Genomic DNA, 22,583 nt, shown 5'->3' with positions numbered 1-22,583 from the left:
TCTTACATCACAGAGCACCTCCCAGGTCTCTCATGTGGGGGTCCAGCTTCCAACAAGCCGGGCAGGGTCTCTGCCCCCGGAGGGTAGGGTGTGGGTGAAGTAGGGCCTCCTATTCCAGTAGGGGTAATAGATAATGCACAAGGAGGGGAGATGAATTTCAAAAAGTGACTAGTGCTGAGAAGAAAAGGAAACAAGTGATGGGTTAGCGAGTGGGGTGGAGGGTGGAGAGATGGAGGCCAGCCAAGACCCTCTGTGAGCAGGTGACACATGAGAAGAAGCCAGCCATGGGGGAAACCTTTCCGGGCCAAGGGAAATGCCAAGTGCAAAACTCTGGAAAATAGCTTGGCGTGCCTGATAGACAGGAGGAGCTCCTGGAACCTGGCTGGTTTGGGTGGGGTCCCCATTCTGCCCTCTGTAATCTCATAAAGGAAAGAGAGCCTTCCAGGCCCCACCCCTAGAGATTCTGATTCAGTGAGGGTGTAGGGTGTGGAGAGAGGATGGAACAGACACCTGCATGTTTAACATGTGATTTGGATTCACCTGACCCTGTCATCGCAGCGCTCTAACAGAAGGTGACATGGGGTTAATGACCAGAATCCCAGATTCAAACTCATTTTTATCCCATTAACAAGGTATTTATGATTTGGTCAAGGATTGTGTCAAATTGCAGTGGCATAGAAAGCTGGTGCAGGAAGAGGCCTCAGCAATAATTTAGCACAAACAAGGAAACGGCGCAGAGATGTTACATGGCTTTCCAAAGGCTGTGCAGCAAGTTATATCCGTTCCGGGGCTCAGATCAATGGGCAGCTGAACCCTAAAAGTCTTCTCTGTGTGGACTGGTTTCTGTAGTTTTCTCCTGGAAGGCAAAAATAAAACAACTATAAATAAGATTTCAATAAGTCACACATTAAATGCCTTTGCTGATTGTCCCTCCCTGGTGACAGATTATTTGCTTTATGACAAATTATTTGCTAAGCATATGCTGAGGTAACAAAACCGGATGGGATTAACTGCTGTATGAGGTGTTTATTTAAAAACCAGCCAACAACAGGAAACACTTTGATTTACAATAGTTGATCTTCAACCTTTTTTCTTCTTTTTAAAAAGTGTTTATTTATTTTGAGAGAGGGAGAGAGAGAGAGAGAGAGAGGGAGGAGGGAGAGTACAGGCAGGGGGGCAGCAAAGAAAGAGAGGGAGAGGGAGAATCCCAAGCAGCCTCCACACTGGCATGGGGCTCAAACTCACAAACCGTGAGATCATGACCTGAGCTGAAATCACGAGTCAGTTGCTTTACTGACTGAGTCACTCAGGCACCCCATAAATGTTTATTATTTATTTTTGAGAGGGAGATACAGAGAGCACATGAGAGTGGGGGGTGGGCAGAGGGAGAGGGAGACAGAGCCAGAGGATCCAAAGCGGGCTCTGAGCTGAAAGCAGCAGCAAGCCCTGGGCGGGGCTGAAACTCACAAACTGCGAGATCCTGAACGGAACCGAAATTGAATGCTTACCAGACTGAGCCATCCAGGCACCCCTTTAACCTTTCTTTAGGTCAATGAGAGGTCAGGAGAAAAAGTTGTATATTGACTATATAGTAATGTATATTACTCAATGACAATATGGACTCCAATAGTAACGTAATGTACTAAGAAGTAGTAATGAAGTAACAATGCCACCTGTATATTAGAAAAGGATGTCTTTTTTTTTAATTAGGGAGTTATTGTGACAGTAGCATGTATCTAGCATATGTTAAAGAGCAAATTAGCATCCGAGGTCATTGTAGGTCTCAGCTTCCTGACTCTCCTACCTGTCACCACTTGCTTGAGATGGCAGGCTGCCCTCTGTGCCCTCACCTTCCCTGGGCAGCAGGCTCTGGGTTCTGGGCAGACCTCAGATCCCCCAGGGTTGGAAGAGGGTCCCCCCAGCTTGTTGCTTCTCAGAAAAGCAGGATCAGTGTCAGAGAACATGAATTCAAGCAAGCGAATAAATTTACCAGAGCAAAAATCGCGGCACATTGTCTAAGTAGGGAGTTAAATTGCCTGATTTGCAAATGAATTTATCTGGAAATTTCCTTAATGTTTAGCCAGACACTTAATATTTTGCTTTCATCAAAAAGACCACAAATTAGGGCAGAGCCTGAAAGTTTGGGCCAAATGGCCCCAATTTAAATCCAGTCCCCTTTGCCCCCATACATACCCACAGGGCCAAGGGGATAAGTGTTGTAAATCTGATTGAAGAGGAAGATGTTTAACCAATAGAATACCACAAAAACACTTTTAAGGATCCTGGAATATATGATGTTCATGCATAAGCCATACTGCGAATTGCAAATGAGTCTTACCTAATAAAAAGGGCCCTTAAGAAGAGCTGTGTAGAAACATTTTATTCACTGTCAGGTTGAATTGCTATATACGCCCGTTTCCTTACATATACAAGGAATCACCGACAGATTGGCAAGTGCAGGTGTCTGACGACTTAAGATCAATTCGCTTATGTGGGAGGGGCAATAGTGGACCTTTCCAGTGCCTCCCCAGGGCTCTCTGCTCAGCCCCACAATATGTCACAGGATGGTCACTCCAGACCTGTCCCTGTTCTCCTCCCACACATCAGTAAACTGGGCCCATTACATTGATGATATAACGTTAACATGGGAAGACTTGTCTCTGCTGCGGGACATCCTGCAGACTTTGCTTCGAGGGAGACGGTGGCTGGTGAACCCACAGAAATTCGAGGCTCAGGCACCAGTGTAAAGTTTTGGTGAGTCACCTGGTCAGATAAACCCCATGTTGTCTCAGAAGCTGTGGTTGGTGAGGTGCAAGCCCATCCGACCCCTAGGAACACGAGGGAGGTGCAAACCTTTGCAGGCATTTGGGGGTTTTGTAGGACTTTCATTCCCCACCTGGCACAGTACCTCCATCCCTTATGCTGCCTGGTAAAGAAAGGGCAGGCGTGGACATAGGGTAAGGGAACACAAAAATACTAATGAAACCGATTAAAGCCTGGGCATCTCCCAAGCAGGGCTACCTTCTGAGTTAGACGTGTCTGTGACTGCAGAAGGTGGGGGTCGTGCACTGTGGCAGGGAGGACAGAAGGAGAAAATACCCTAGGATTTTGGTCTTGGCTCTGGAAGGGGCAAGAAACTGACATGGCCCCATAGAGCACCAGCTCCTGGCAGTGCACATCGCGCTCCTCCAGGTGGAGCCTCTCACCAAGGAACAGCATATCCTGGTAAGCGCTCCGCTTTTCTATCAGGGGATGGGCTGAGACCGTGTACCATCCACGCACTTCCACCACGGTTCAAACCCCCATTGTGACCAAAGGGCCATGCCTATTTTGCAGCAGGGGGGCACTCTGTCCACCAGCCCACTGTTTCTAGAAATGCAGGGGCTCCTAGGTCCTGTAGAATGTGGAGCGCCTCTCCGTTCTCATGGTGGCCCCTATGGTCTATGGGGAGGGGGTGGGGGAAATTCCTGCTGATGCCTGGAAACAGAAAGGAACCATGGCAGCCAGTAGGCTGAATTCAGAGGGGTTTGGCTTGTGATTATTCATGAGTCCTGGCCACTAGCTCTTTGCACTGACAGTGGACTATTCTAAAGGGATTAGCTCTATGGCTTGGACAATGGGAAGCTGAGAGGTGGATGATCATGAGTAAGCCCTCATGTCTCAGAAAAGGTGGAAAAGACATTTGGGTTCACCTGCAATCCTGTGTTCCATGTCCTAGCTCGGACACCCGTGGCAATCAGGAAACTGATTCCCTACTCTTAGCAAGTGCCCCGTCAGTTGATACAGCTGAATTAGGTGCATAGGAAGAGTGGCCACTGTTGTGCCGGGGCAGGCTGGCATATAACCAAGGATGCTGGATTGCCCTTGAAATACAGTGACTTGGTTTAACTACATGTTCTGTGTGTTCTCCAACGCCCCGGGTTGGGGCATCTGGTTGGCTCAGTTAGTAGAGTGTGTGGTTCTTGATATTAGAGTCATGAGTCTTGATATTAGAGACATGAAAGTCATGAAACCCTCCCATTGGGTATAGAGATTACTTAAAAATAAAAATCTTAAATAAACAAACAATACCCAGGGCAACTGCCAAAGGGGTCTGGAGTCAACCTCAGGAATTCCCATCTGGTGAGAGATGGGAAAATTGATTATATTGGCCCCCTCCTTCTGAGTGAGGATTCTAAATATGCCCGGTTTGTGTGGACACTTGGCCTTACTCAAGCTTTTCCTTATCACCACGTAAACCAGGCTGCCACCATTAGAGGATTAGAGAAGCTGAGTACCATGTATGGATACCCATGCCATATAAACAGTGATCAGGGGTCACATTCTGAGACTGGGCAAAAGAACATGACATTGAGTGGAAGTGTCACCTCCCCTCACACCTGCACGCAGCAGGCTTAGTGGAAAGGAAAAAAAGAGTACTAAAGCAGAAGCCTAAATTACTAACCAGTAAAACCACTGTGGCCAGGCAGACTAAAGTGCCATCCCAGGCTTTAATGCATTTGAATCATCTGCCAATAGGGTCTGTTGTTCTATATGCTACAATGGGGACCCCTACTGAGACACTCAATGCCATTAGGCACGGAAGTTTCTGGAAATAGCCATTACCCGGACTCTTACCGTGGATCAATGTGCTATACTGCTGAAAACACCAAGCCCCCATCATGCATCATCTACTGGAATTTGCAGTAAGACATCTCACCAGGATGGGTGAATTACTTTGCATCTCTCTGTGGGGGGAGGGGGAATCGCTCCAATCTCCCTGGGGATCTGGCTGTCCTGCTGCAGGCTGAACCTGTTGAAAACGCCATACGTGGAATGGTACATGCACCAATGAGAGAGGGGAGAAGGTGGGGGTCTTGGTCTGGCATATCCCACCCCCCAGTGCATCTCCTCACACCCAAGAGTGCTGCCTCCCCGGCTAACATGTATGGTACATACAACAAGGCTACGTTCCTAAAGCTGCCAAGCTCCCTCTCCTCAAGGCCAGGTGCACACGCTCTGTTTTCCACTGCTACAATCATTTGGCTCGTCTTTGTCTCCCCCATTGGCCTAGAAGACAGCACGCACAGAAGCCCTTACTGAATTCACCCAGCAAGGCCTGTCTTTACCAAACACTGACGTGTCTAATGGGAAAAGCTGTCCTCCAAAGTAAGATGGCCTTGGATGTTACGACTGCCTTGCAAGGAGGCACCTGTGCCATTATCCCAACAGAATGTTGTGTGTTCATACCTGGTGAGTCTGCTGATGTACCATCTTTTTTAAATCATGCGAGGACACAAGGGAACATCCTGAGTGATCTGATCTCAAACCTACAGGTTTTAATAAATCAGTGGTTCAGACCATGGGGCTCTTCATGGAGAATGTTGTTTGGGGGAGAATGATCTTAATCTGTGTTTTCTCTTGACTGTGCCTAGGCTGTTGCTATGGTAGCTGTCTCAGGGAGGCTGAAGACCTGCCCCAAATGAGCCACCCTGAAGCAGCAAGGGGTTTCCCCTTGCTGACCCCTCAGGCATGCAGTGGAGGAGGGGGGCATGTGAGATTAGAAGAGCCCGTCAAGAGGGGTGGAATGTTGAAGGAGGTGATCGAGAGGACGAGACCGCTGGTTAACCCCGAGCTTGACCCAGGGCAGTTGGAGGCTCCTTAGTCCCTCTTGAAATGTGCATTCTGCTTGCCTTCCCCATGCTGCCCAAGGACACAGCTTTGCAGAGCAAGGTGTTGTTGAGAACATCTGGGTGGCACATGTGACTGAGGCCAGTTAAGGCCTCTACATAAACATTTAATGTTCTCGCAAGCAGGCATGGAAATCGACACTTCTTGTGGTGCCCAAGACAAGCCTTGTTAGTTCAGTTCCCGGCTTATGTAACCCGCCACCTACCCATCTGGAGAGGTCTGCTTCTTTCTTGGTCTCTCCTTGCCGACTGTGTCCAGGGGCCAGTTTGCAAACCAACACCGCCTCTGCCCCCAATGAATCCTGAATTGTCAAGGGTAAGAAATGTGTTGGATTCCTCCTCATTTCCCCCAAACCAATACAGGGTGTGGTGCAGATGGAGTTCAACATACTTGTTAACCAAACTGATGAGCCAAGATTAGATTCGTGAGGGAAGTCTTCCTGTAGGAGGAGGGCCTTGAGCTAAAAAATGGACAACAGGGATTGATTGGCCTGGTGGGGAGGAGGGATAGCGCTGCTTTCTGTATGTGGAAGGAGGAAGTGATTCACAGTGTGTGTGTGTGTGTGTGTGTGTGTGTGTGTGTGTGTGTGTGTAATTTGGGAAGTGGGGTAGAAATGCTTGCCCCTTCCTACGTTTGGGAGGGAGTGTTTGGATTTGCTTTTTGAGCCTGTGTTTTGGAGGCAAGTATGCCTGAGTTCAAGGCCCAGCTCTGGAACTTATTAGCTGTGTAACTTGGTGGGGGCATCTTCTGTGAGTCTCAGTTTCTCATCTATATACTGGAGGTGATATTGCAGCATATACCTGCCATGGAGGTTGGAAGGGTTAAGTGAGATAAGACACTCTCACACAGGTCTTGACAGATGACAGGCTCTTAATTTTGGCACCCTTGTTTTGAAGACCCTCTGCCTGTCTAGGCAGGGGTCTGGGACCTCGGAGGTGGCACACGGATGAGGTTGGGTACCCTCTGGCATTTGCGCTTGCTTGCGATGCTTCCGCACCGTAAGCTCCCAGGATCAATACATCACTAATTCAATGCCACATGCTTATTGCCTCAGAGAGCATCCGGATTCTGTTCTGTTTGGGTCTGGTTTAGAGCAGATGGGATGGAGAAATATTTTGAAGTAGATACAATCCAGGAGGGACATTCCCTAGGCTGCCTTCTTCTCAAATGCCTTCCAAGGAGTATTTAAGCTTGGCGTGCCCTGGGGACACCAGGTTGGCTCAACAAGGCGCCTCCATGTGGCTCTGCCCCAGCTTGGCTGTGTGCACTGGGTTGGCCACTGGAACTTTCTGTTCCTTTCCTCCTGATGAGGATTTAGCATCCCTGACTCTATAGGTTCCAACCATTTGATCTCTGGCGCGGGGCAAGCCACACCCACCTCCTAGCAGGGGCTGACTTCCAGTGGATTTTCAGGAAAAGGAGGTAGGCTGCTCAAACCCCAGTCCTATGCTCCCCACCTCTATCTCCAGCTGTGATTCCATCTGGCAAATCCGGGGCCAGAACACACACAGCCCAAAGGGGGCCAGCCAGCCCTACCTGGAACCCCAGCTGTCTTTCTTTTGCAGATACAGAACCTCGGGATAGCACAGCGGCTCTGTGGGGTGGGGGCTACTTGTTGCTCTTTATCCGGGTCTCCGGAGGGGCTTCCTCGCTCCCTGGAATGTCCCCCTCCCGCCGGCCGGTGGCAGAGGCACTGTGGTTTCTGGGTTGCTTCTTACATTCTCCACATTCAGCATCTCCCCTCTGAGGGCCCCGGGGTGAGTGTGACCCGGGAGCAGAATCCGAGCAAAGGAATTCTGCCTCCACCCCCACACCTGGCTCTCCGGAGTTTATCCAGTGCCTCCCTGCCATCTATTTACGGGGAGGGGTGTCACGTCCTCACTCCACCTTCGGCGAAGGCCGCCCCCCCCCCACTAGCTCCTCCCAAAACGGCCAAAAAGAAACTTTCGCGGGGTTTCCCCGCCCCCCCAGGCCTCTCGCCCCCGTGCCTCCCTGCCCCCACTCCCCCCCCCCTCCCCGCCCCGTCTCCCCCCTCCCCCACCTCGCAGCCCGGGATAGGGGGCGGCGGGGAGGGGAGGAGGCCGGCTCGCTCTGCGGCCTCTGGGTCTCGCCTTACTTCCGGGAGGCGGGGTAGAGGCGAGGCCCGTGGAGCCCCCGCGTCCTGCCGGCCTCCGGGTCCGCGCCTGTCCGCGGTGGCGCGCTGCCCCCTCTCCGGGGCGCTGGCCGCGGCCCGCCGGCATTTGGAATTCCGCCCGAAAGAGGGGGCCCGGAGGAGGCGGCGAGGAGGGCCGGCGGCCGGCGGCGAGAAGCGGAATCCGGGGTCCGGAGCGGCGCGGCGGCGGCTCGGGAGGCTCGCGCTGCGCCCGCCCGCAGTGCATCAGCGTGGCCGCGCGACATCCCCGGGATGCTCACCGCGGGGCATTATGCGCTGCCTAACAGGCTCCGGGCTGCCGAGCGACTTGTTTGAAGCATTTTCTCCCTCGCTCTCGCTTTTAATCTTGTCTCTAGTGGCGTGTGTAGGGGGGAGGACTTTATTTCCATTGGCTAAGCTCTCCCTTCCCACCCACATCTCTTCCACATCACCTTGGTGTCTCCCTAAATAAAACCAGCCCTCCTTATCGCCTGGAAAAAATCAGGAGCTAGAGTTTGAATGGGTTTATATAAACACTCACCCCTGGCAGCGTGCGGCTGGGCTCCCAGGATAAACTCCAGGCGTCTGGCCTGATGCTTGCCTTGCCGTGTTCTCTCCCTTGAACGTCAAGGTTTAAGCAGAGCCCGAGAACTGGGAACTCTTCTCTGAAATTGGATCAACCTGAAGCCAGTTGCGGAACTGCACAGGGTCCCCATGGACCTCAAGGAGAGCCCCAGCGAGGGCAGCCTGCAGCCCTCTAGCATCCACATCTTCGCCAACACCTCCACCCTCCACGGCATCCGCCACATCTTCGTGTATGGGCCGATGACCATCCGGCGTGTGCTCTGGGCCGTGGCCTTCGTGGGCTCTCTGGGCCTGCTGCTGGTGGAGAGCTCCGAGAGAGTGTCCTACTACCTCTCCTACCAGCACGTCACCAAGGTGGATGAGGTGGTGGCCCAAAGCCTGGTCTTCCCAGCTGTGACCCTCTGCAACCTCAACGGCTTCCGGTTCTCCAGGCTGACCACCAATGACCTGTACCACGCCGGGGAGCTGCTGGCCCTGCTCGATGTCAACCTGCAGATCCCGGACCCGCACCTGGCAGACCCCACGGTCCTGGAGGCCCTGCGGCAGAAGGCCAACTTCAAACACTACAAACCCAAGCAGTTCAGCATGCTGGAGTTCCTGCATCGCGTGGGCCACGACCTGAAGGATATGATGCTCTACTGCAAGTTCAAAGGGCAGGAGTGCGGCCACCAGGACTTCACCACCGTGAGTACTTGGCTTTCAGCTCACTCTTGCGCATGGTTCTCTTGAGAAGTGCCACACTGGGGTCTCCGCGTTCCCCGGAGCAGGAGAGAGCGTGGTGCCCGAGTCGAAGGCCAGGAGGGTAGTTGGCCAGAGTTGTTGGAACTGGTTGGAGCGGTGTGCCTGCCAGGATGGGGCAGTGTGGTCTGGTGAGGCGTGGAGGGCGAGCAGGGGGCCTGCGGTGGGGGATCGCTTCCCCAGATGTGCTGAGCTGGCTTCCTCCCAACTAGAGGGAGGAGGCCTGAGCTGTCCGCTGTCCGGGGCACTTGGTCGCTGAGCTGTGTGATTGGAACAGCTTGTCATTGACGAGGTGGCATTTTTCTCCCCTCTCTGTCTCTTTCTCTGCTCGGAAGTGGCATCAGGCACTGCATCCTGTGGGCTGGGCTGGAGCTGAAGCTGCCAGAGAAGGGGGTGTGGGGCCCCAGACAGCCTGGGTGTTATCAGTGGCTTTGGGAGCTTGCTGGAGCAGGTGATGCTCACAGGGGTGGAAGTCTCTGTGCTTCCTTTTCTTGCGTGGATTCCGAGCTCCGTGTGGGGAGAGGAGAGTCGGGGGCGGGGGACCCCCTGGTCTCCATCTGGTCTGCTGGCAGGTCAGAAGCAAAGAGATGTCCAGGGTGCTTGGGCCCAAGAGGAGCGTGTAAGTGGAGGCCTGTGTGTAGGAGGACGGTCAGGGAGATGCCTGTGAGGGCGAGGCGGTCCAGGCTGGCTTGTCTGGGAGCTTCGGCTTGAAACTCAAAGGCTCGGGCTGCTGCCTGTGCAGTCGCTTAACAACGTGGATGCCAGAGGAGTGGTGTGGGGAGGGGGCGAGCAGCTGTGGGATTGGAAAGCCTGGAGGAGGAGTGTGGAGCTGAGTAAAGAGGAAAGGCGGAGGGGGATGTGGTTCACATTCAGGATGGGGCTTCCTGGAGGGGCAGAGAAAGGATGGGAGGAGAGCTGTCGCTGCCAGGGTTCTCCGTTTGCCCAGTTAGTGGGCTGCTAGGCATAACTTGGCATAAGGGGGTGAGACTGCAGCTACGCACGCCTCCTTGCTTCCAGGCGGGTCTGGGGCCTCAGGGGCTGTGGGACCCTCCAGAAGCCCAGGGTGGCTGCTTCTCCCATAGCTGCCTTAGGGAGAAGCCAGAGCTTTTGAGTCTCCGAGCCTTGAGCCAAATTGCAATGGTAGGTTCTGGATGACAGGTGCAGCAGTTGCAAAGGAACTGGATGGGCTCTGTCACCAGCACTTGTCCGGGGCCCTCTGCCTAATTAAGACATGCCCCACCTTGCTGGTAGTGCACCCATTCTCCACCCGCTCTCAGGTCCACTGCCTGCTGGCCTCTTGCTCTGAGTTTCTGCCATCACCAGTTAATGCCATAACCAGTTTCTGTCTGCAGCCTCTGTGCTTGCAGTTAGCTGTCTGTGATTCTGGAAAAACCCACAGTGCCGGGGGTGGGGGGCATCCCATAGAGCTCTGTTTCCTGGGGGAGCTGTTTTTACCATCCGTTTCAAACACTGTGAGGAAGAGCACAGCAAAACCAGTGGCAGTGCATTTATACGAAAGGGGAAGGGGGTCTGAACTGGAGGAAGGGACCGGCCGTACTGGAAGCCCTTCTGAACGGAGCAAACGACTCTCATACATTTCATGCACAAACGATGGCCTAGGTGGCTTGAGAGAGGAGGGGACGATGCCTCATTCTCAGAGGCTGAAACCATCCCTGTATCCCACCCCGTGCTTTCTAGTGCCGTGGCAACGCTCAGCTTCACCACTGCACCTTGCAGCTCAGAAATGCACTCAGCTGTTCCTCTGTCTGCCTGAACGTACCCGGAACACACTCAGAGAAACTGCTGTAGCAGACCCCGGACCGAGATCTCAAGCACCCTCGTCACTGCGTGTCCAACTAGTGGTTTCCTCTCAGTTCATGATCAAGTTCCATTTCCAAGTAAAGGTTCTTTGGCCCACAGATGACGTATTGCACTTAGCCCATAATTGGAGGCCCCGGAGTCCCAGGAGACCAAAGATCAGGCCTTAAAGCCTTACCTGAGCCTTTGACCTCTCCAGGATGTCTCTCAAATGTAAAGGTGCTTGTGGATATGGTTTATGAAATAGTAAGTGGTATGTCATTATCTGCCAGCCTCAGCAAGTCCAGGGCTCATCTGGCCGGGTGTCCCTCCTTGGACTGACCCTCAATGTGTGACCTCCCCCAGCACCGAAAGGGGGATGAGCCTCAGGGCTGGATCTCCCAGCTGTTTGGGCGGTGTCAAAAAGGGCACCCACTCGAGGAAACCTGGAGGAGGCCCCAAGTGGATGGCTGACCTTTCTCAGCCTCTGATCACAGTGGGAAGCCATGCTGAGCTTCTGTGAGAGGGGACATGGCACCAGGTTTGTTCCAAGACCTTGCAGTGAGGGGTAATCCTTCCCACTCCCCCTTTATACCCCTGTACCTTTTAGTCTGGGGTATAGTATGCTGATTCTGGGGCTCTTGCACCGGAAGAGGGCAGGGAACCTTGCTGATGGGAGAAGTCAGTTCACTGGCCTTCTTGCCCATTCCATCTCTCCGCTGCTCATCCCTCTCCATTTGGCTTATTTATTAGGCCCTGCCTGGGTTTTTCCCATGCTGAGTGGCTTCTTTCTTTACATGCGGTGGCTGACTTATTAGAGAAGTTAAGTATGGGGGAGGGGATGTCCCAGGTGGATCGCTTTTTCCATTTTTCTTTTTCTATAAAACATACCTAGTGCTGTCTCCAGGGGTAATGCTTTTGCATAAGCTCTTATTCCAAGTTCTTAGCTGGTGTGCAATGAAGTGCGTAATACCCTTTAATTAGTGAATGAGCCATGATTCTAGCAGAGGGGAAGGCTGTTTGTGGAGGTTAAAAGTCCCAAGAAGCCAGGTGTGGAATTCTCACTGCCATGTTTACAGGTGTGTTCCATGCTCATGCAGGTACATTCTTAGCCCTCACCTGGGACAATCTGAATGCAGATAGGCATGTATTTGTCCTTCCTGGGAAAGCCGAATGGGACTTACTTCCGTAGTGCCTGCTTGGGGCGGGAGCGGGGGCAGGGGCGGGGGCGGGGGGGGGGGCGTTTGCCGTGCTGACCTCAGGTGGAAGGAGGGAGATGTGGACGGGGTGTCTATGGCCATGGTGGTGGGTGATCTAAGGATAAGGTTAGGAACAACTTCTTGGCTTGAGGAGGTTTGAATCACAGCTCCATCATTTTCTAGCTTATTCCCTGGGTCATATTTTATGTCCTCTCTAGGCCTCAACTTGCTCGCTGTAACATCTGGTAGTAATACGTGACTTTGTAACTCACAGGGTTGTTGGGGGATGAGGAATGTGAGACAATGCATGTAAATGTCCTTTTGTACATTGTGCAGATGTAAGGCGGGGCCGCTTTCCGTGTTAGCAGGGGATTATTATTGTCCAGCCCCCCTGCCCTGTTCGCAGCCCACCGTAGGAGTCAGCTGATGAGTAACGCTGTGAGCAGAAACCAGGGGCGTGGAGGTGGCCGCAAGGTGTTTGGAGCCCAGGGTTAAAGCCCAGCCTTGTGGAAATGGGATTGCTTGGAGCGGAGGTCACAGCTGGGTTCAATAGCTAACTGTGACAGACAGGTGGCAATTCCATTGTTTGTGACTAGCACGTGACTGTTTCACGCTGTTTCTCTGCTCATCACATTGGGGTTCATCTGCCTCCAGGTTCAGGAATGCAAATGACCCTTCAGTTGGCACTTTTAATTTGATGTCCGTAATTGTATGTGTTTGCGCTTTAAACTTGAGATTTCTTTTATTGACCTTTCCTTACTGAAAGAAAGGTCTCTCCACAATGAGATCTTGTTAGATCTTCTTCATCTACATCACATAGCGTTACTGAGATGTAGAGGTGAGGGTTTAGGACTCTCGGTGGAATTCCTGCCCAAGGCTGGTAGATCTGCACCCAACCTCTCAATATTTCTTATTACATGAGCAGCAGGTGCACGAAGATGGTGAGCTTTGGGGAGAGAAGAGTTGGGAGTTCTAACTGTACTCCCATTTGCTGTGTAATCGTAGGCAAGTTCCCTAACCTCACTTTCCATTTATTTATTTATTTATTTATTGAGAGAGAGAGAGAGAGAGAGCGCGCGCGTGAGTGGGTTAGGAAGAGAGGGAGAGAGAGAATTGAGAATCCCAAGCAGGCTCCGCACTGTCAGCACAGATCCTGATGCAGAGCTCAATCCCACAAACCGTGAGATCATGACCTGAGCCAAAATAAAAAGTCAGGCACCTAACCCTACTGAGTCACCCAGGCGCCCCTCCCCAACTTTAAAATAGAAACAATAATACCTGCCACTGGGAGCTGCACCCATTCAGGGAGGTAAAGTGCGACAGGAGCCAGTGAGTGGCCCAAGCCTGGTGCGTACAGGGCAGGCCCCTTGCTTTGCTTCGTGTCCCACAGGAGTATGACTGAGCCTGTGCTAGACGTTGGCTCTCTTGACTCCAGGCCAGTGTTCTTCCCACTCCTCCTTACCGTGACTCACCACCAGCTTTAGAGCACAGGCGACTGCTGTGATGGTGGGATTTGTAATTTTCACAGTAGTCAAACCTTCACATTTTTCAGCGCTTTGGTCCATATCAGTTCTGCTGCCTAGACACCATCTTGGCTTCCACGAACCAGCTCATGGCTACTAATCTCACCCCGGGAAGCTCGTGCCCCCCAAGCCCCGAGAGGCGTGGAGTGACCTCCATACGAGGCGTAGTGTTTTTATCACAGTGTGGCATGTTACCGCGTGTTCCTTCAGTCATCCCTTTATCCATCAGAGAGGACATCTGCTATGCAGCTGTTATAAAGCCAGACCAGTTCCTTGCCATCTGAGAGCTCACAGCTCGTTTCCCAACCCCTTCTAGATGGGGAGCTAGTTGAGAGCAGGCATCTTGTCTCCTCAAACACGTTCTCTGCATACATCCTGCCGACAGTTGCTGATTAAACTGTTGCCTTCTGTTTCCCGAATGGACCCAGAATACTTTGCTCGTGGGCCTTACTTACTTTTTGCTCTCCCACCTCTCTCTCCACGTCTATTCATTTAAATCCTACTCGTCCTTTAAAGTCCAGCTCTAATATCTCTGTAGCCTTCTCAGGAAATCATTGCCGATCCCTCTCCCCATGACCGTAATCTAAATGAATCTCTTCCTCCTCTGTCTTTGAAAGAGCATCTTGGCTCATATTCCTCTGTCAGAGCTCTCACTGTGCCTTTCTTAGCATTACACGCAGAAAGTGTTTACGCTAGAAGAGACCTCAGAGATGATTTAATTTAATACCTGAATTCCTTAACCACTGATAATTTTTAGACATTGCCTATTTCTGTCTCTCTTCCCTGTAAGACATGATGTCTTTACTGACCTTCTATTCTCAAGACTTGGAACTGCTTAGCACATGGTAAGCTCTCAAAGTGTGTCTTCAGAGTATGTTAAGGGGGATTAAAGTTATTGGAAGCTAAGGTGACACTATAGCTGATACGGCCATTTTTCTCCGCTTCCTTTTTTGGTGTAGGTATCTAGGATCCCACCTACACCAGGATGGCATGTCTCATTGTTGTGATTATTATCATACCACACTTTCTGATGACAGAAACAGTCCATGCTCATTGGAGAAAACTTGGGCAGTGTGGGGAAGGAGTAAGGAAGGAACAAAAAAATTGCCTACGGCAGCATCCCGGACATAATTACATGTATTACTTTGGCATTTGGGAATAGCTCCATCCAGTCACATAATGTGTGCGTGTTTGTGTACCCTCGTGCCTGGGATCACACCTTCTGTACATGTGGTGCCTTGTCTGATGTGCAGCACACTTCCGATCAGTGTCAGCTAGCTCTCTTCCTCTTGGGTCCCCAGGGTAGCATCCGCGGTGTTAAGGATGCCCTTAAAAGTCCATTCAGAGGGAAAGTAAAATCCAAAGGTATGTTGGGGCACCTGGGTGGCTCAGTCAGTTAAGTGTCCGACTTCAGCTCTGGTCATGATCTCGCACTCCTTGAGTTCAAGCTCTGCATCGGGGTCTGTATGATCTCACAGTTTGTGGGTTTGAGCCCCTCCTCGGGCTCTGTGATGACAGCTCAGAGCCTGGAGCCTGCTTAAGACACTGTGTCTCCCTCTCTCTGCCCCTTCCCTGCTTTTTCTCTCTCTTTCTCTCAAAAGTAAACAAAAAAATCCAAAGAGATGTCCAATCAATACCCCTCTTGTGAGATGTGTTTTGTCTTATCTGCTAGAAGCACCAGGGATAATTTGTGGGAGCAAGTGGAAACCACCCCTCTTAATTCAGCCTTCTTGGATTTTAGGTTCACAACTGAACACCACATACTCTCCTTCGATGGCACTTTATTGACAGCCTAGCTGTGCATTTACCTGAAGCCATCTTGACCCCACTGTTTGTTGCATGTTTGCTAGGATGAACCACAGATGTGTTCACTGACACTAAATTAGATCTCCCCACTGAGGCCTGACCCTGTTCCTAGATGCGGCACAACTTTAGGACTATGAGGAACCATGAGGACCATGGACCATGGACCACGGAGACCATGAGGTTCTCTTTGCATAGAAATTCCTGCCTGCCTCAGTCCACTGTGTGGAGCCTAACTACCCATCACCTGTAAAGTCTCTGGGCACTACATCTAAATTGCACTTTTACTCCTTAAGATGCCTGGAAGTTTTGTGAGCATTTGCCGTGTCCTTGGAGAGGCGACCCCTGCCAAGCTAAGTGAGCGGTTTTCCGTGGAGCTGGTTCCGGTCTGTATTACTTTAGGTTGCGGCTCCCTGGAAAACAAGTTTTCAGGGGTGTGCTGAATTCTCTCTGATGTGTTGGATGGCTGGGGCAGTGACCGGGAGCTGACTGTGATAATGACCCACACCATCTACTTGCAGAGAAAAGCTGATGTTACTGCACAGGCCACTTAGTGCTTAGCTGCTGGTGGGGGAGAGTCTGTGTGTCTGTGCCTCTGTCCCCGGGAGCTCTTAGACCTCCAGAGTGGCTGATGAAGGAAGGCTACCTGAGAGCTTATTGAATTGGTAATTGGTCCTTTCCCCCTCTCTACAGGGCTTCCCTTTTCCTCTCTACAGAAAGTCCTTCCCTTAATGAAGAGATGAGTTCTAGAAAATTTTCTGCAAAGTGAATCCTAGTTTGCCGCGGATGCCTAGAAGAAGAGCTGACATGGGATCCCATTGAAAAAAATCCCCCGAAGACTGAATTGGCAGCTTTTAGCATCAAGTTTGCTGTCAGAGCTATTGCTCCGTAGAACAGTTCATATTTCAAAGTGCCAAGAATCCCGTGTTCTCCATCTGACCAAAAATATACCACCCAGGTCTAGTGATACCTGAAAGTATGCTGGGTGTTTTCTCTTTTTTTGTCTGCGTGTTTATGTTTGATGGAACTGGGTTGAAATAGCAAGCCGGACTGCAGGGTCATTGGACTCACAATCTATTATAACCTGAAACGGATGGCCTACATCATCACCCCTGCAAGTGTGAAATTCCGTATATCACATTTCTCCCTTGCTGTGGACTGAAAACTAGTCCATGCTGCCTGGCCTGAGTGGTTACTGGGTAGCAGATGCTTCCAGAAATGCATGTTTATTATTTGAGAAATCTGAAGCATGTGATAGAAGCCTGTTGATCATGTTGGGCTTTATTGGGGAAGAACATTCCAAAAAGTCACATCCCCTGGGTGCTAAAGCATCTTTCTACTTCCCAGTACTTATTTTCTCATGACTCAGGTACATTCTGTATTGATTACCTTAGTGATCATGGAAATTTATACTCAAGAAATAAAGCATGAAACACAGAAGGAATGTATTTGGATTTAATTGACTTCTGTTGATTGAGTTGTACAACCTTGGGCAAGGTAATTAGCCTCTGTGGGCCTCAGTTTCCTTGTCTATAAAATCAGGGGGTTGAACCCGGTGATTCCAAAGGACTTGCCAACCTGTAGAAGTCTAAATGCAATAAAACATAGCCAACATTTATTTTTCTGATCCCACATTTGATCCCACATTTGTTACCTGAAGCTACGACTTTTATATTTGGTGGAGGGAGTTGGTGCTTTTTTTTTTTCAAACAGACACATTTATCCATTTATTTGTTTGTTTTATTTAGATAGATCTGCAAGTGGAAGCTGAAACACTGGCTATAGTGGGGTAAAGGGAGGCACAGAACCCTATTCTCAAAATCCTGTCCATGAGCCATTATGTGTCTGGCTGCAGCTTGTAGGTGTGACCGCAAGTTTCCATCCCACTAGTCCTGTGCTTGTGAGTGGCGGTGCATGTATGAATTAGCAAGGGCACCCTTGGAAGATGCTGCCCAAATCCCCTTTGCTGATGTGAGCGTACAACTCCTGACCACTCATATCTGTACCAATGGCACTGCCACTCCTGGAGATCTCTGGGAAGTTATTCACCTCCCCGCCACCTGGGGGCAGCCGACGGCCAGCGACTAATTGACCCAGGAGTACAAGTTGCCAGCCATCTTGCCTCAAGATGGAACCAATTATGGTTGACGGTTGACACTCCAGAGCTTCCCATGGGATCAGGCTGAGCTGGAATTTTCCTGTGGTTTCAACATCCTTGCTTACCTTTTCTCCCTTGCCAGTATCCTGCACACCTCCCTCCCTTCCAGGCTCTTCCTGATGTCATTCCCCCAGTAAATCCCCTGGAGGAGAAACCCCATCTCAGTCCCTGCCAGGGACTATGACCTGTGTGTTGGTGAGTTTTAGCTTCTCCATCTGTTTGGTAACATGGAGAACCACCCAGGCATATGGACCTATGTCTGGCTTGGAAAGAAGGAAGTATCGGTTTCGAAAGTCTTTTAAGACTTGAACTTTCTGGATCTGTGTCCTCAGCTGGGGCCTGTAACAATTTCCAGGGGACATATATTTATATTTATATTTACATTTATATTTACATTTATATTTATATTTACTTATATATAAGTATATATATGTACACACATACATATGTATATATGTTTATTTATTTATATATCTATAATTCAAATGAGCATCTGTCCAATCAGGATTCATACCACTGGGTGCAGCTGGTTTGTTCTTCTTTGGACCTTCTGGTCCAAGGAAAGCCCTTCCCAAAGCTGCCCATATCCTAAGAGCTGAGCTATCCCTAGTCTCTCAGCTGCTGCATACCCCCAGCTGCTCACATTCTAGCTCACACCTTCACCAACACCTGAATTCTCATCTTTTCCCAGTTCTGCTCTCTCTGAAAACCTCCCTTTCCCATGCCCCTCCCCCAGCCAACCCTCGCTGCCATTTCTTCCTGGATGTGCATCAGACTGGCTTTGAGCCACAGGGAGGAGCCTTCCGTGGTGGCAGTGGCTCGGGCCCATCTCTAAAGCAGGAGGTGGTGAGCGATGTTTGGCTGACCAAGGGTGATGCTCCTCGTAGGTCACAGAACCCATGAGTGATGAGGAGCAAAGGAAAGAACTGAGACCGTTAGCCTGAAGAGGGAAGTAGGTGACCCAAGGCAGGGCAGTTGCTTTCCTCAAACCCTTGGAAGGCAGGCCTAGGGAAGAGGAATAAAGCTTTCTCTGTGCAAGGCCAAGGGCAGAGCTAACAGCAGTTGGGGGTGGGGGACAGAAGTTCAGAGAGGTGGCTACCTGCTGATTGGAGGGAGCTCTCCTGGGAGGTTAGAGTACCTGTGCCCGGTCATCAGCCCCAGCCGAGGCCACACAATTGCTTATTGGCAGTGCTGTGGAGGTAGATCAATGTCAAGTGAAGAGTTGGATTTACTGGCCTCTAAAGTTACTTCCAAAGCTGAGCATCTTTGATTTATTTCCTTCCTGAACAGATATTTGAAGTCAGAGGTGAGGACCATTGGCCTTTGGCTTTGGAAAGAATGGATAATAGATGCAAGCCAGCTCACACAGCCTGCAGAACCACCCTATTTCCCAATACTGTGTAGTGCTGATGCTAAGTGTTTCTGAAGCCGGGAATAAGAGGGTGCTGGGGGACAGTCCTTATAGAGGAGAGAGCGGATACGCAGTTCCTTCAAACAGGAAGTCTGTGGGTGCTGGTAGCCAGGGCTTGGGGTGGCTGTTCAAAGAGCTGGCCTCCCAAAGTGAGTGTGCATGCCTTCCTTGAGAAGCAGTTCCCAGAGGAATTTGTCATAAGTTCTAGGCTCTAGATCCAAACCTAGAGAGCAGATCTTGGGGTGGTTTGGTCTGGCCTGGTTCCATGTGCAGTCTGGAGAGACTGGGAGGTATATGGATTAGAGGTGACTCTGGAGTGGCTGGTGGGTAGAGATAGACCCAGCTACAGGGGCTGGGAAGGAGGCTGATGCCAAGGCAGGGCCCAGAGGATGCCCTGCCCAAGAGCACCAGGGGACTGTGGCAAATGTTGGAAAGATGAAGGGGCTTTGGCACCTGAGATAATGACATAATGAGATATCTTAGCTCTGTGGTATAATCATGGAATTGCGTGTCGGGTAGGTGTATGCACCAGGCTTGTGTGACTGTGATTTCTTGATTAATAAGAAATATGTATTTGGTCTTCATTCCTGGTTCCTGGTACAAGAGCTTTGAAAGCCCTTGGAATTTCCTGAGGGGTTGGGTGAGAGGCACATCTTTGGCTATGCATATGAAGAGCCTTTCAACCATACCTGATGTTATGCTGATGAAGTGACTCTTGGGGGCTCCCCAGATAGCTTTTAGGTTGGAGGCTGGTTGCCAGAGGGACCAACCATGTGAGTGAGAAGAGAGAGAGCTGGAGGTTGAGTCAGTCACCAGTGACCAGTGATTTAATGCAGCGTGCCGGTGTAATGGAACCTCCACAGAAATCTCCAAATGAGGGGATTCCGAGTGCTTCTGGGACGTGCTGGGAGGGTGGCGTGCCTGGGGGAGGGGCATGGAAGCTCTGTGCCCCTCCCCCATATCTTGGATACAACCTGAATTGTATCCTATAAATAAAGCAGTACCAGTAAATAAACTTTTCCTGAGTTTCTGTGAGCCATTCTAACAAATTTATGAACCCGAGGAGGGGGTTGTGGGAATCTCTGATGTATAGCTAACTGGTCAGAAGTGTGGGTGACTTGGACTCATAACTGGCACCTGAAGTGGGGGACATTCTCATGGGACTGAGCCCTTAACCCGTGGGGTCCTGCACAAACTTTGAGGAGTCGGTATCAGAATTGCTTGGTGTAAGGGGAAACCCACGCGTTTGGTGTCAGAAGTGAAGGGTTCCGGGAGTCAAAAACAGAGCTTAGTAACGACCTTGGGCAAAGTATTTACCCTCTCCAGACCTCAGTTTCCCCCTCTCTTCAGTAACAATAATCCTGGCACTTGCCTTAAAGGATTGTTCTCAGTCATTGAATGAAGTGATAGAAAGGAAAGTTCAGCTCTGGGCCAGATGCACAGCACCATCTACTTTGTTGCTGTTGTTATTTTCATTATTACTAAGAGGAGCCAGGGGTAAAGCATAGTGATGGGAGAATCCAAGAGCGAAAAGATTTTTTGGGAAGTCCATACTGACATCAGCAGGTGTCAAGAGTACGGGGAATGAGTCTGTAGTCAAGCCAGGCACCCAGTGCCTGCCATTACTGTTGGCTGTAAGCTACCGGAGACACTTACAACTATGTCAGAAATGGAATTCCTCTCATTGGGTCACCCCGTGTTGTTTACAAAGCCTGTTAGTGGCTAACATTTTCTGAGCACATCATATATCCAGGTGCTGTTCTAACTTAAGTACTTCGCCAGAGCTCTGTGAATTATATGATATTCGTAGCTCTTGTTTTTGTATGGAAAAAATGGGGGCTCAGAAAGGTTAAATGATAAGACTGAGGTCACTTAGCTAAGAATTGGGAGAATTGAGATTTGAACCAGATAATCTAGATCCTTGATGCTTTCTTTAGAAGATGCTATTTGATCTTCACCAGAATGCTGAAACTGGGTAAGGTAACAGTGTGTCTGTTTCACCGCTGAACATAAATAAGGCTCAGAGAGGTTTAGTGACGGGCACGGGGTCACTCAGCAGGAAGGTGTCACCATTGGGGATTGGAGTCATGCCTTTTGATTTCCTTGGGGTGTTTTCTGTGAGACATCAAGCTTATTTGCACTGGGCCGAACCGAGTGAAGTCAGGCCATTCATCAGCAGTTCTCCAGCTCAAAAGAGTTGGATTTAGGCGCAAGGTGCCTCAACTTACCTGCATCCTCCCCTGGGAGCCAGAAGCTTGGTCGCTGCCAGAGCTGAAGCAGAGCAGGAAGGCCGCCCGGCTCTTGGTTCGGCACGCACAGGTGGAGGTGCCAAGCGATCCCACAGCACCTTCTTCAGGAAAGTCTAGAAGCCTGAAAAGTCTCCTCTTGCCAGGGTGACACTTGGGATCTGTCCAGGTTGCCAAAGGAGGAGCTCAGGGGTCTGACCCTAGGAAGCGAGAGGCAGTTATCGGATGTGATGTGACTCTGCCCTGCCTGCTCTTTCTGCCTCCACCTCCCCACTTGAAATCCGACTTCGGGGGGCAGAAATGACAGCCTCAGGAGACACAGCTGTGTTTAAGGAAACGGGTGGCTAGAGCTCGGTCTGGGGGCTGCAGCTTCTGCCTCTGAACCAGCGACCTGAACTTGAACATCCAGGCTGGGCGTGCTGTGATGGACACATTTGCAGGTGGCAGAACAGTACGGTGGTGAAGAACTGGGCTCCGGAGCGAGACCGTCTGGATTCAGATCCTGAAATCGTACACGAGTTGGACAAATACTCAGTTTGGTTTGGGGAGACTTCAGTCATTTGTGGAGTATGGCACGGTAGACCTCAACCCATGTGAGTTTCTTCCTCTTGCCATTTCCACCTACGTGGAAACCTGCTGACTGCTCCTCCAGGACTCTGTTCTTCCTTTCTGTTTCTTCCTTTCTGTAATTTTTAAAAAAATTTTTTTAACGTCTTTATTTTTGAGACAGAGAGAGACAGAGCATGAGCTGGGAAGGGGCAGAGAGAGAGAGAGGGAGACACAGAATCTGAAACAGACTCCAGGTTCTGAGCGGTCAGCACAGAGCCCGACGCGGGGCTCGAACTCACAAACTGCGAGATCATGACCTGAGCCGAAGTCGGACGCTCAACCGACTGAGCCACCCAGGCGCCCCATTCCTGTCTGTTCTTTAAACTAAGGCTTTCCAGTGCAATCCTCTGCACTGTGTTCTCTTGTGTTCCCCACCCCCCACCAGATATGGCAGTCGAGGGACATCTCTCTAGAGCAGAAGTGGCTGCAACAGGGCTCTGTGATGTAGGGATTCCAGGTTCCTTCCTTCTCCCTGGTGTCTGTCCCTCTCTTCGTGGAGTGTGAGGAGGCGGCGTGCGGAGAGAGAAGTATCTCCATGAACTGGAAGTAACAGTGTCTTCTAAAGTTTGGGCCAAGGCAGCTTCTGCCTTCCTGGAATGATTTCTTAGCAGAACACCTTCCATCCCCTGGGCCTGTTAGCTATTTCAGGGACATTTTAAGTGGCTATTAACAAATGTTGAATTATGGCTGCAAACCTCTGGGAGCTCAAGTGA

At 50.7% G+C, this 22,583-nt stretch overlaps 2 protein-coding genes across 6 annotated transcripts in view; one reads left to right on the top strand and one right to left on the bottom strand.

Annotated features, from left to right (window-relative positions):
• Positions 1-234: 234 nt before the first annotated feature.
• The window catches only part of ASIC2 (acid sensing ion channel subunit 2), a 1,018,759-nt gene continuing 996,410 nt past the window's right edge, over positions 235-22,583 (top strand). Inside the window, exons 1-3 of the mRNA XM_060647782.3 lie at positions 235-632; positions 3,016-3,225; positions 8,433-9,070. Coding sequence (XP_060503765.1) covers positions 8,516-9,070 — 555 coding nt within the window. The 5' untranslated portion in view covers positions 235-632; positions 3,016-3,225; positions 8,433-8,515. The remainder of the gene's footprint in view (positions 633-3,015; positions 3,226-8,432; positions 9,071-22,583) is intronic.
• Positions 630-8,517, bottom strand: LOC132688582 (uncharacterized). 5 transcript variants are annotated; one of them, XR_009614590.3, is made up of 4 exons: positions 7,787-8,517; positions 5,876-5,971; positions 4,618-4,792; positions 630-856 (listed from the first exon to the last, which is right to left on the bottom strand). XR_009614590.3 is itself a non-coding variant. In XM_060647790.3 (4 exons), exons 1-4 carry the CDS (start codon positions 8,065-8,067, stop codon positions 712-714), a joined length of 615 nt encoding a protein of 204 aa, XP_060503773.1. In that variant the 5' UTR covers positions 8,068-8,517; the 3' UTR covers positions 630-711. The 5 variants fall into 5 exon arrangements, 1 of the variants encoding a protein (XP_060503773.1); XR_014136069.1 differs by having other exon boundaries at positions 8,083-8,517; XM_060647790.3 differs by having other exon boundaries at positions 4,700-4,792.

Source organism: Panthera onca, chromosome E1, assembly GCF_046562875.1.
Source record: "Panthera onca isolate mPanOnc1 chromosome E1, mPanOnc1 haplotype 2, whole genome shotgun sequence".
Lineage (NCBI taxonomy): Eukaryota > Metazoa > Chordata > Mammalia > Carnivora > Felidae > Panthera > Panthera onca.
Note: the sequence above shows the minus strand (reverse complement) of the source record. Positions and strands in the feature narration are given on the sequence as shown.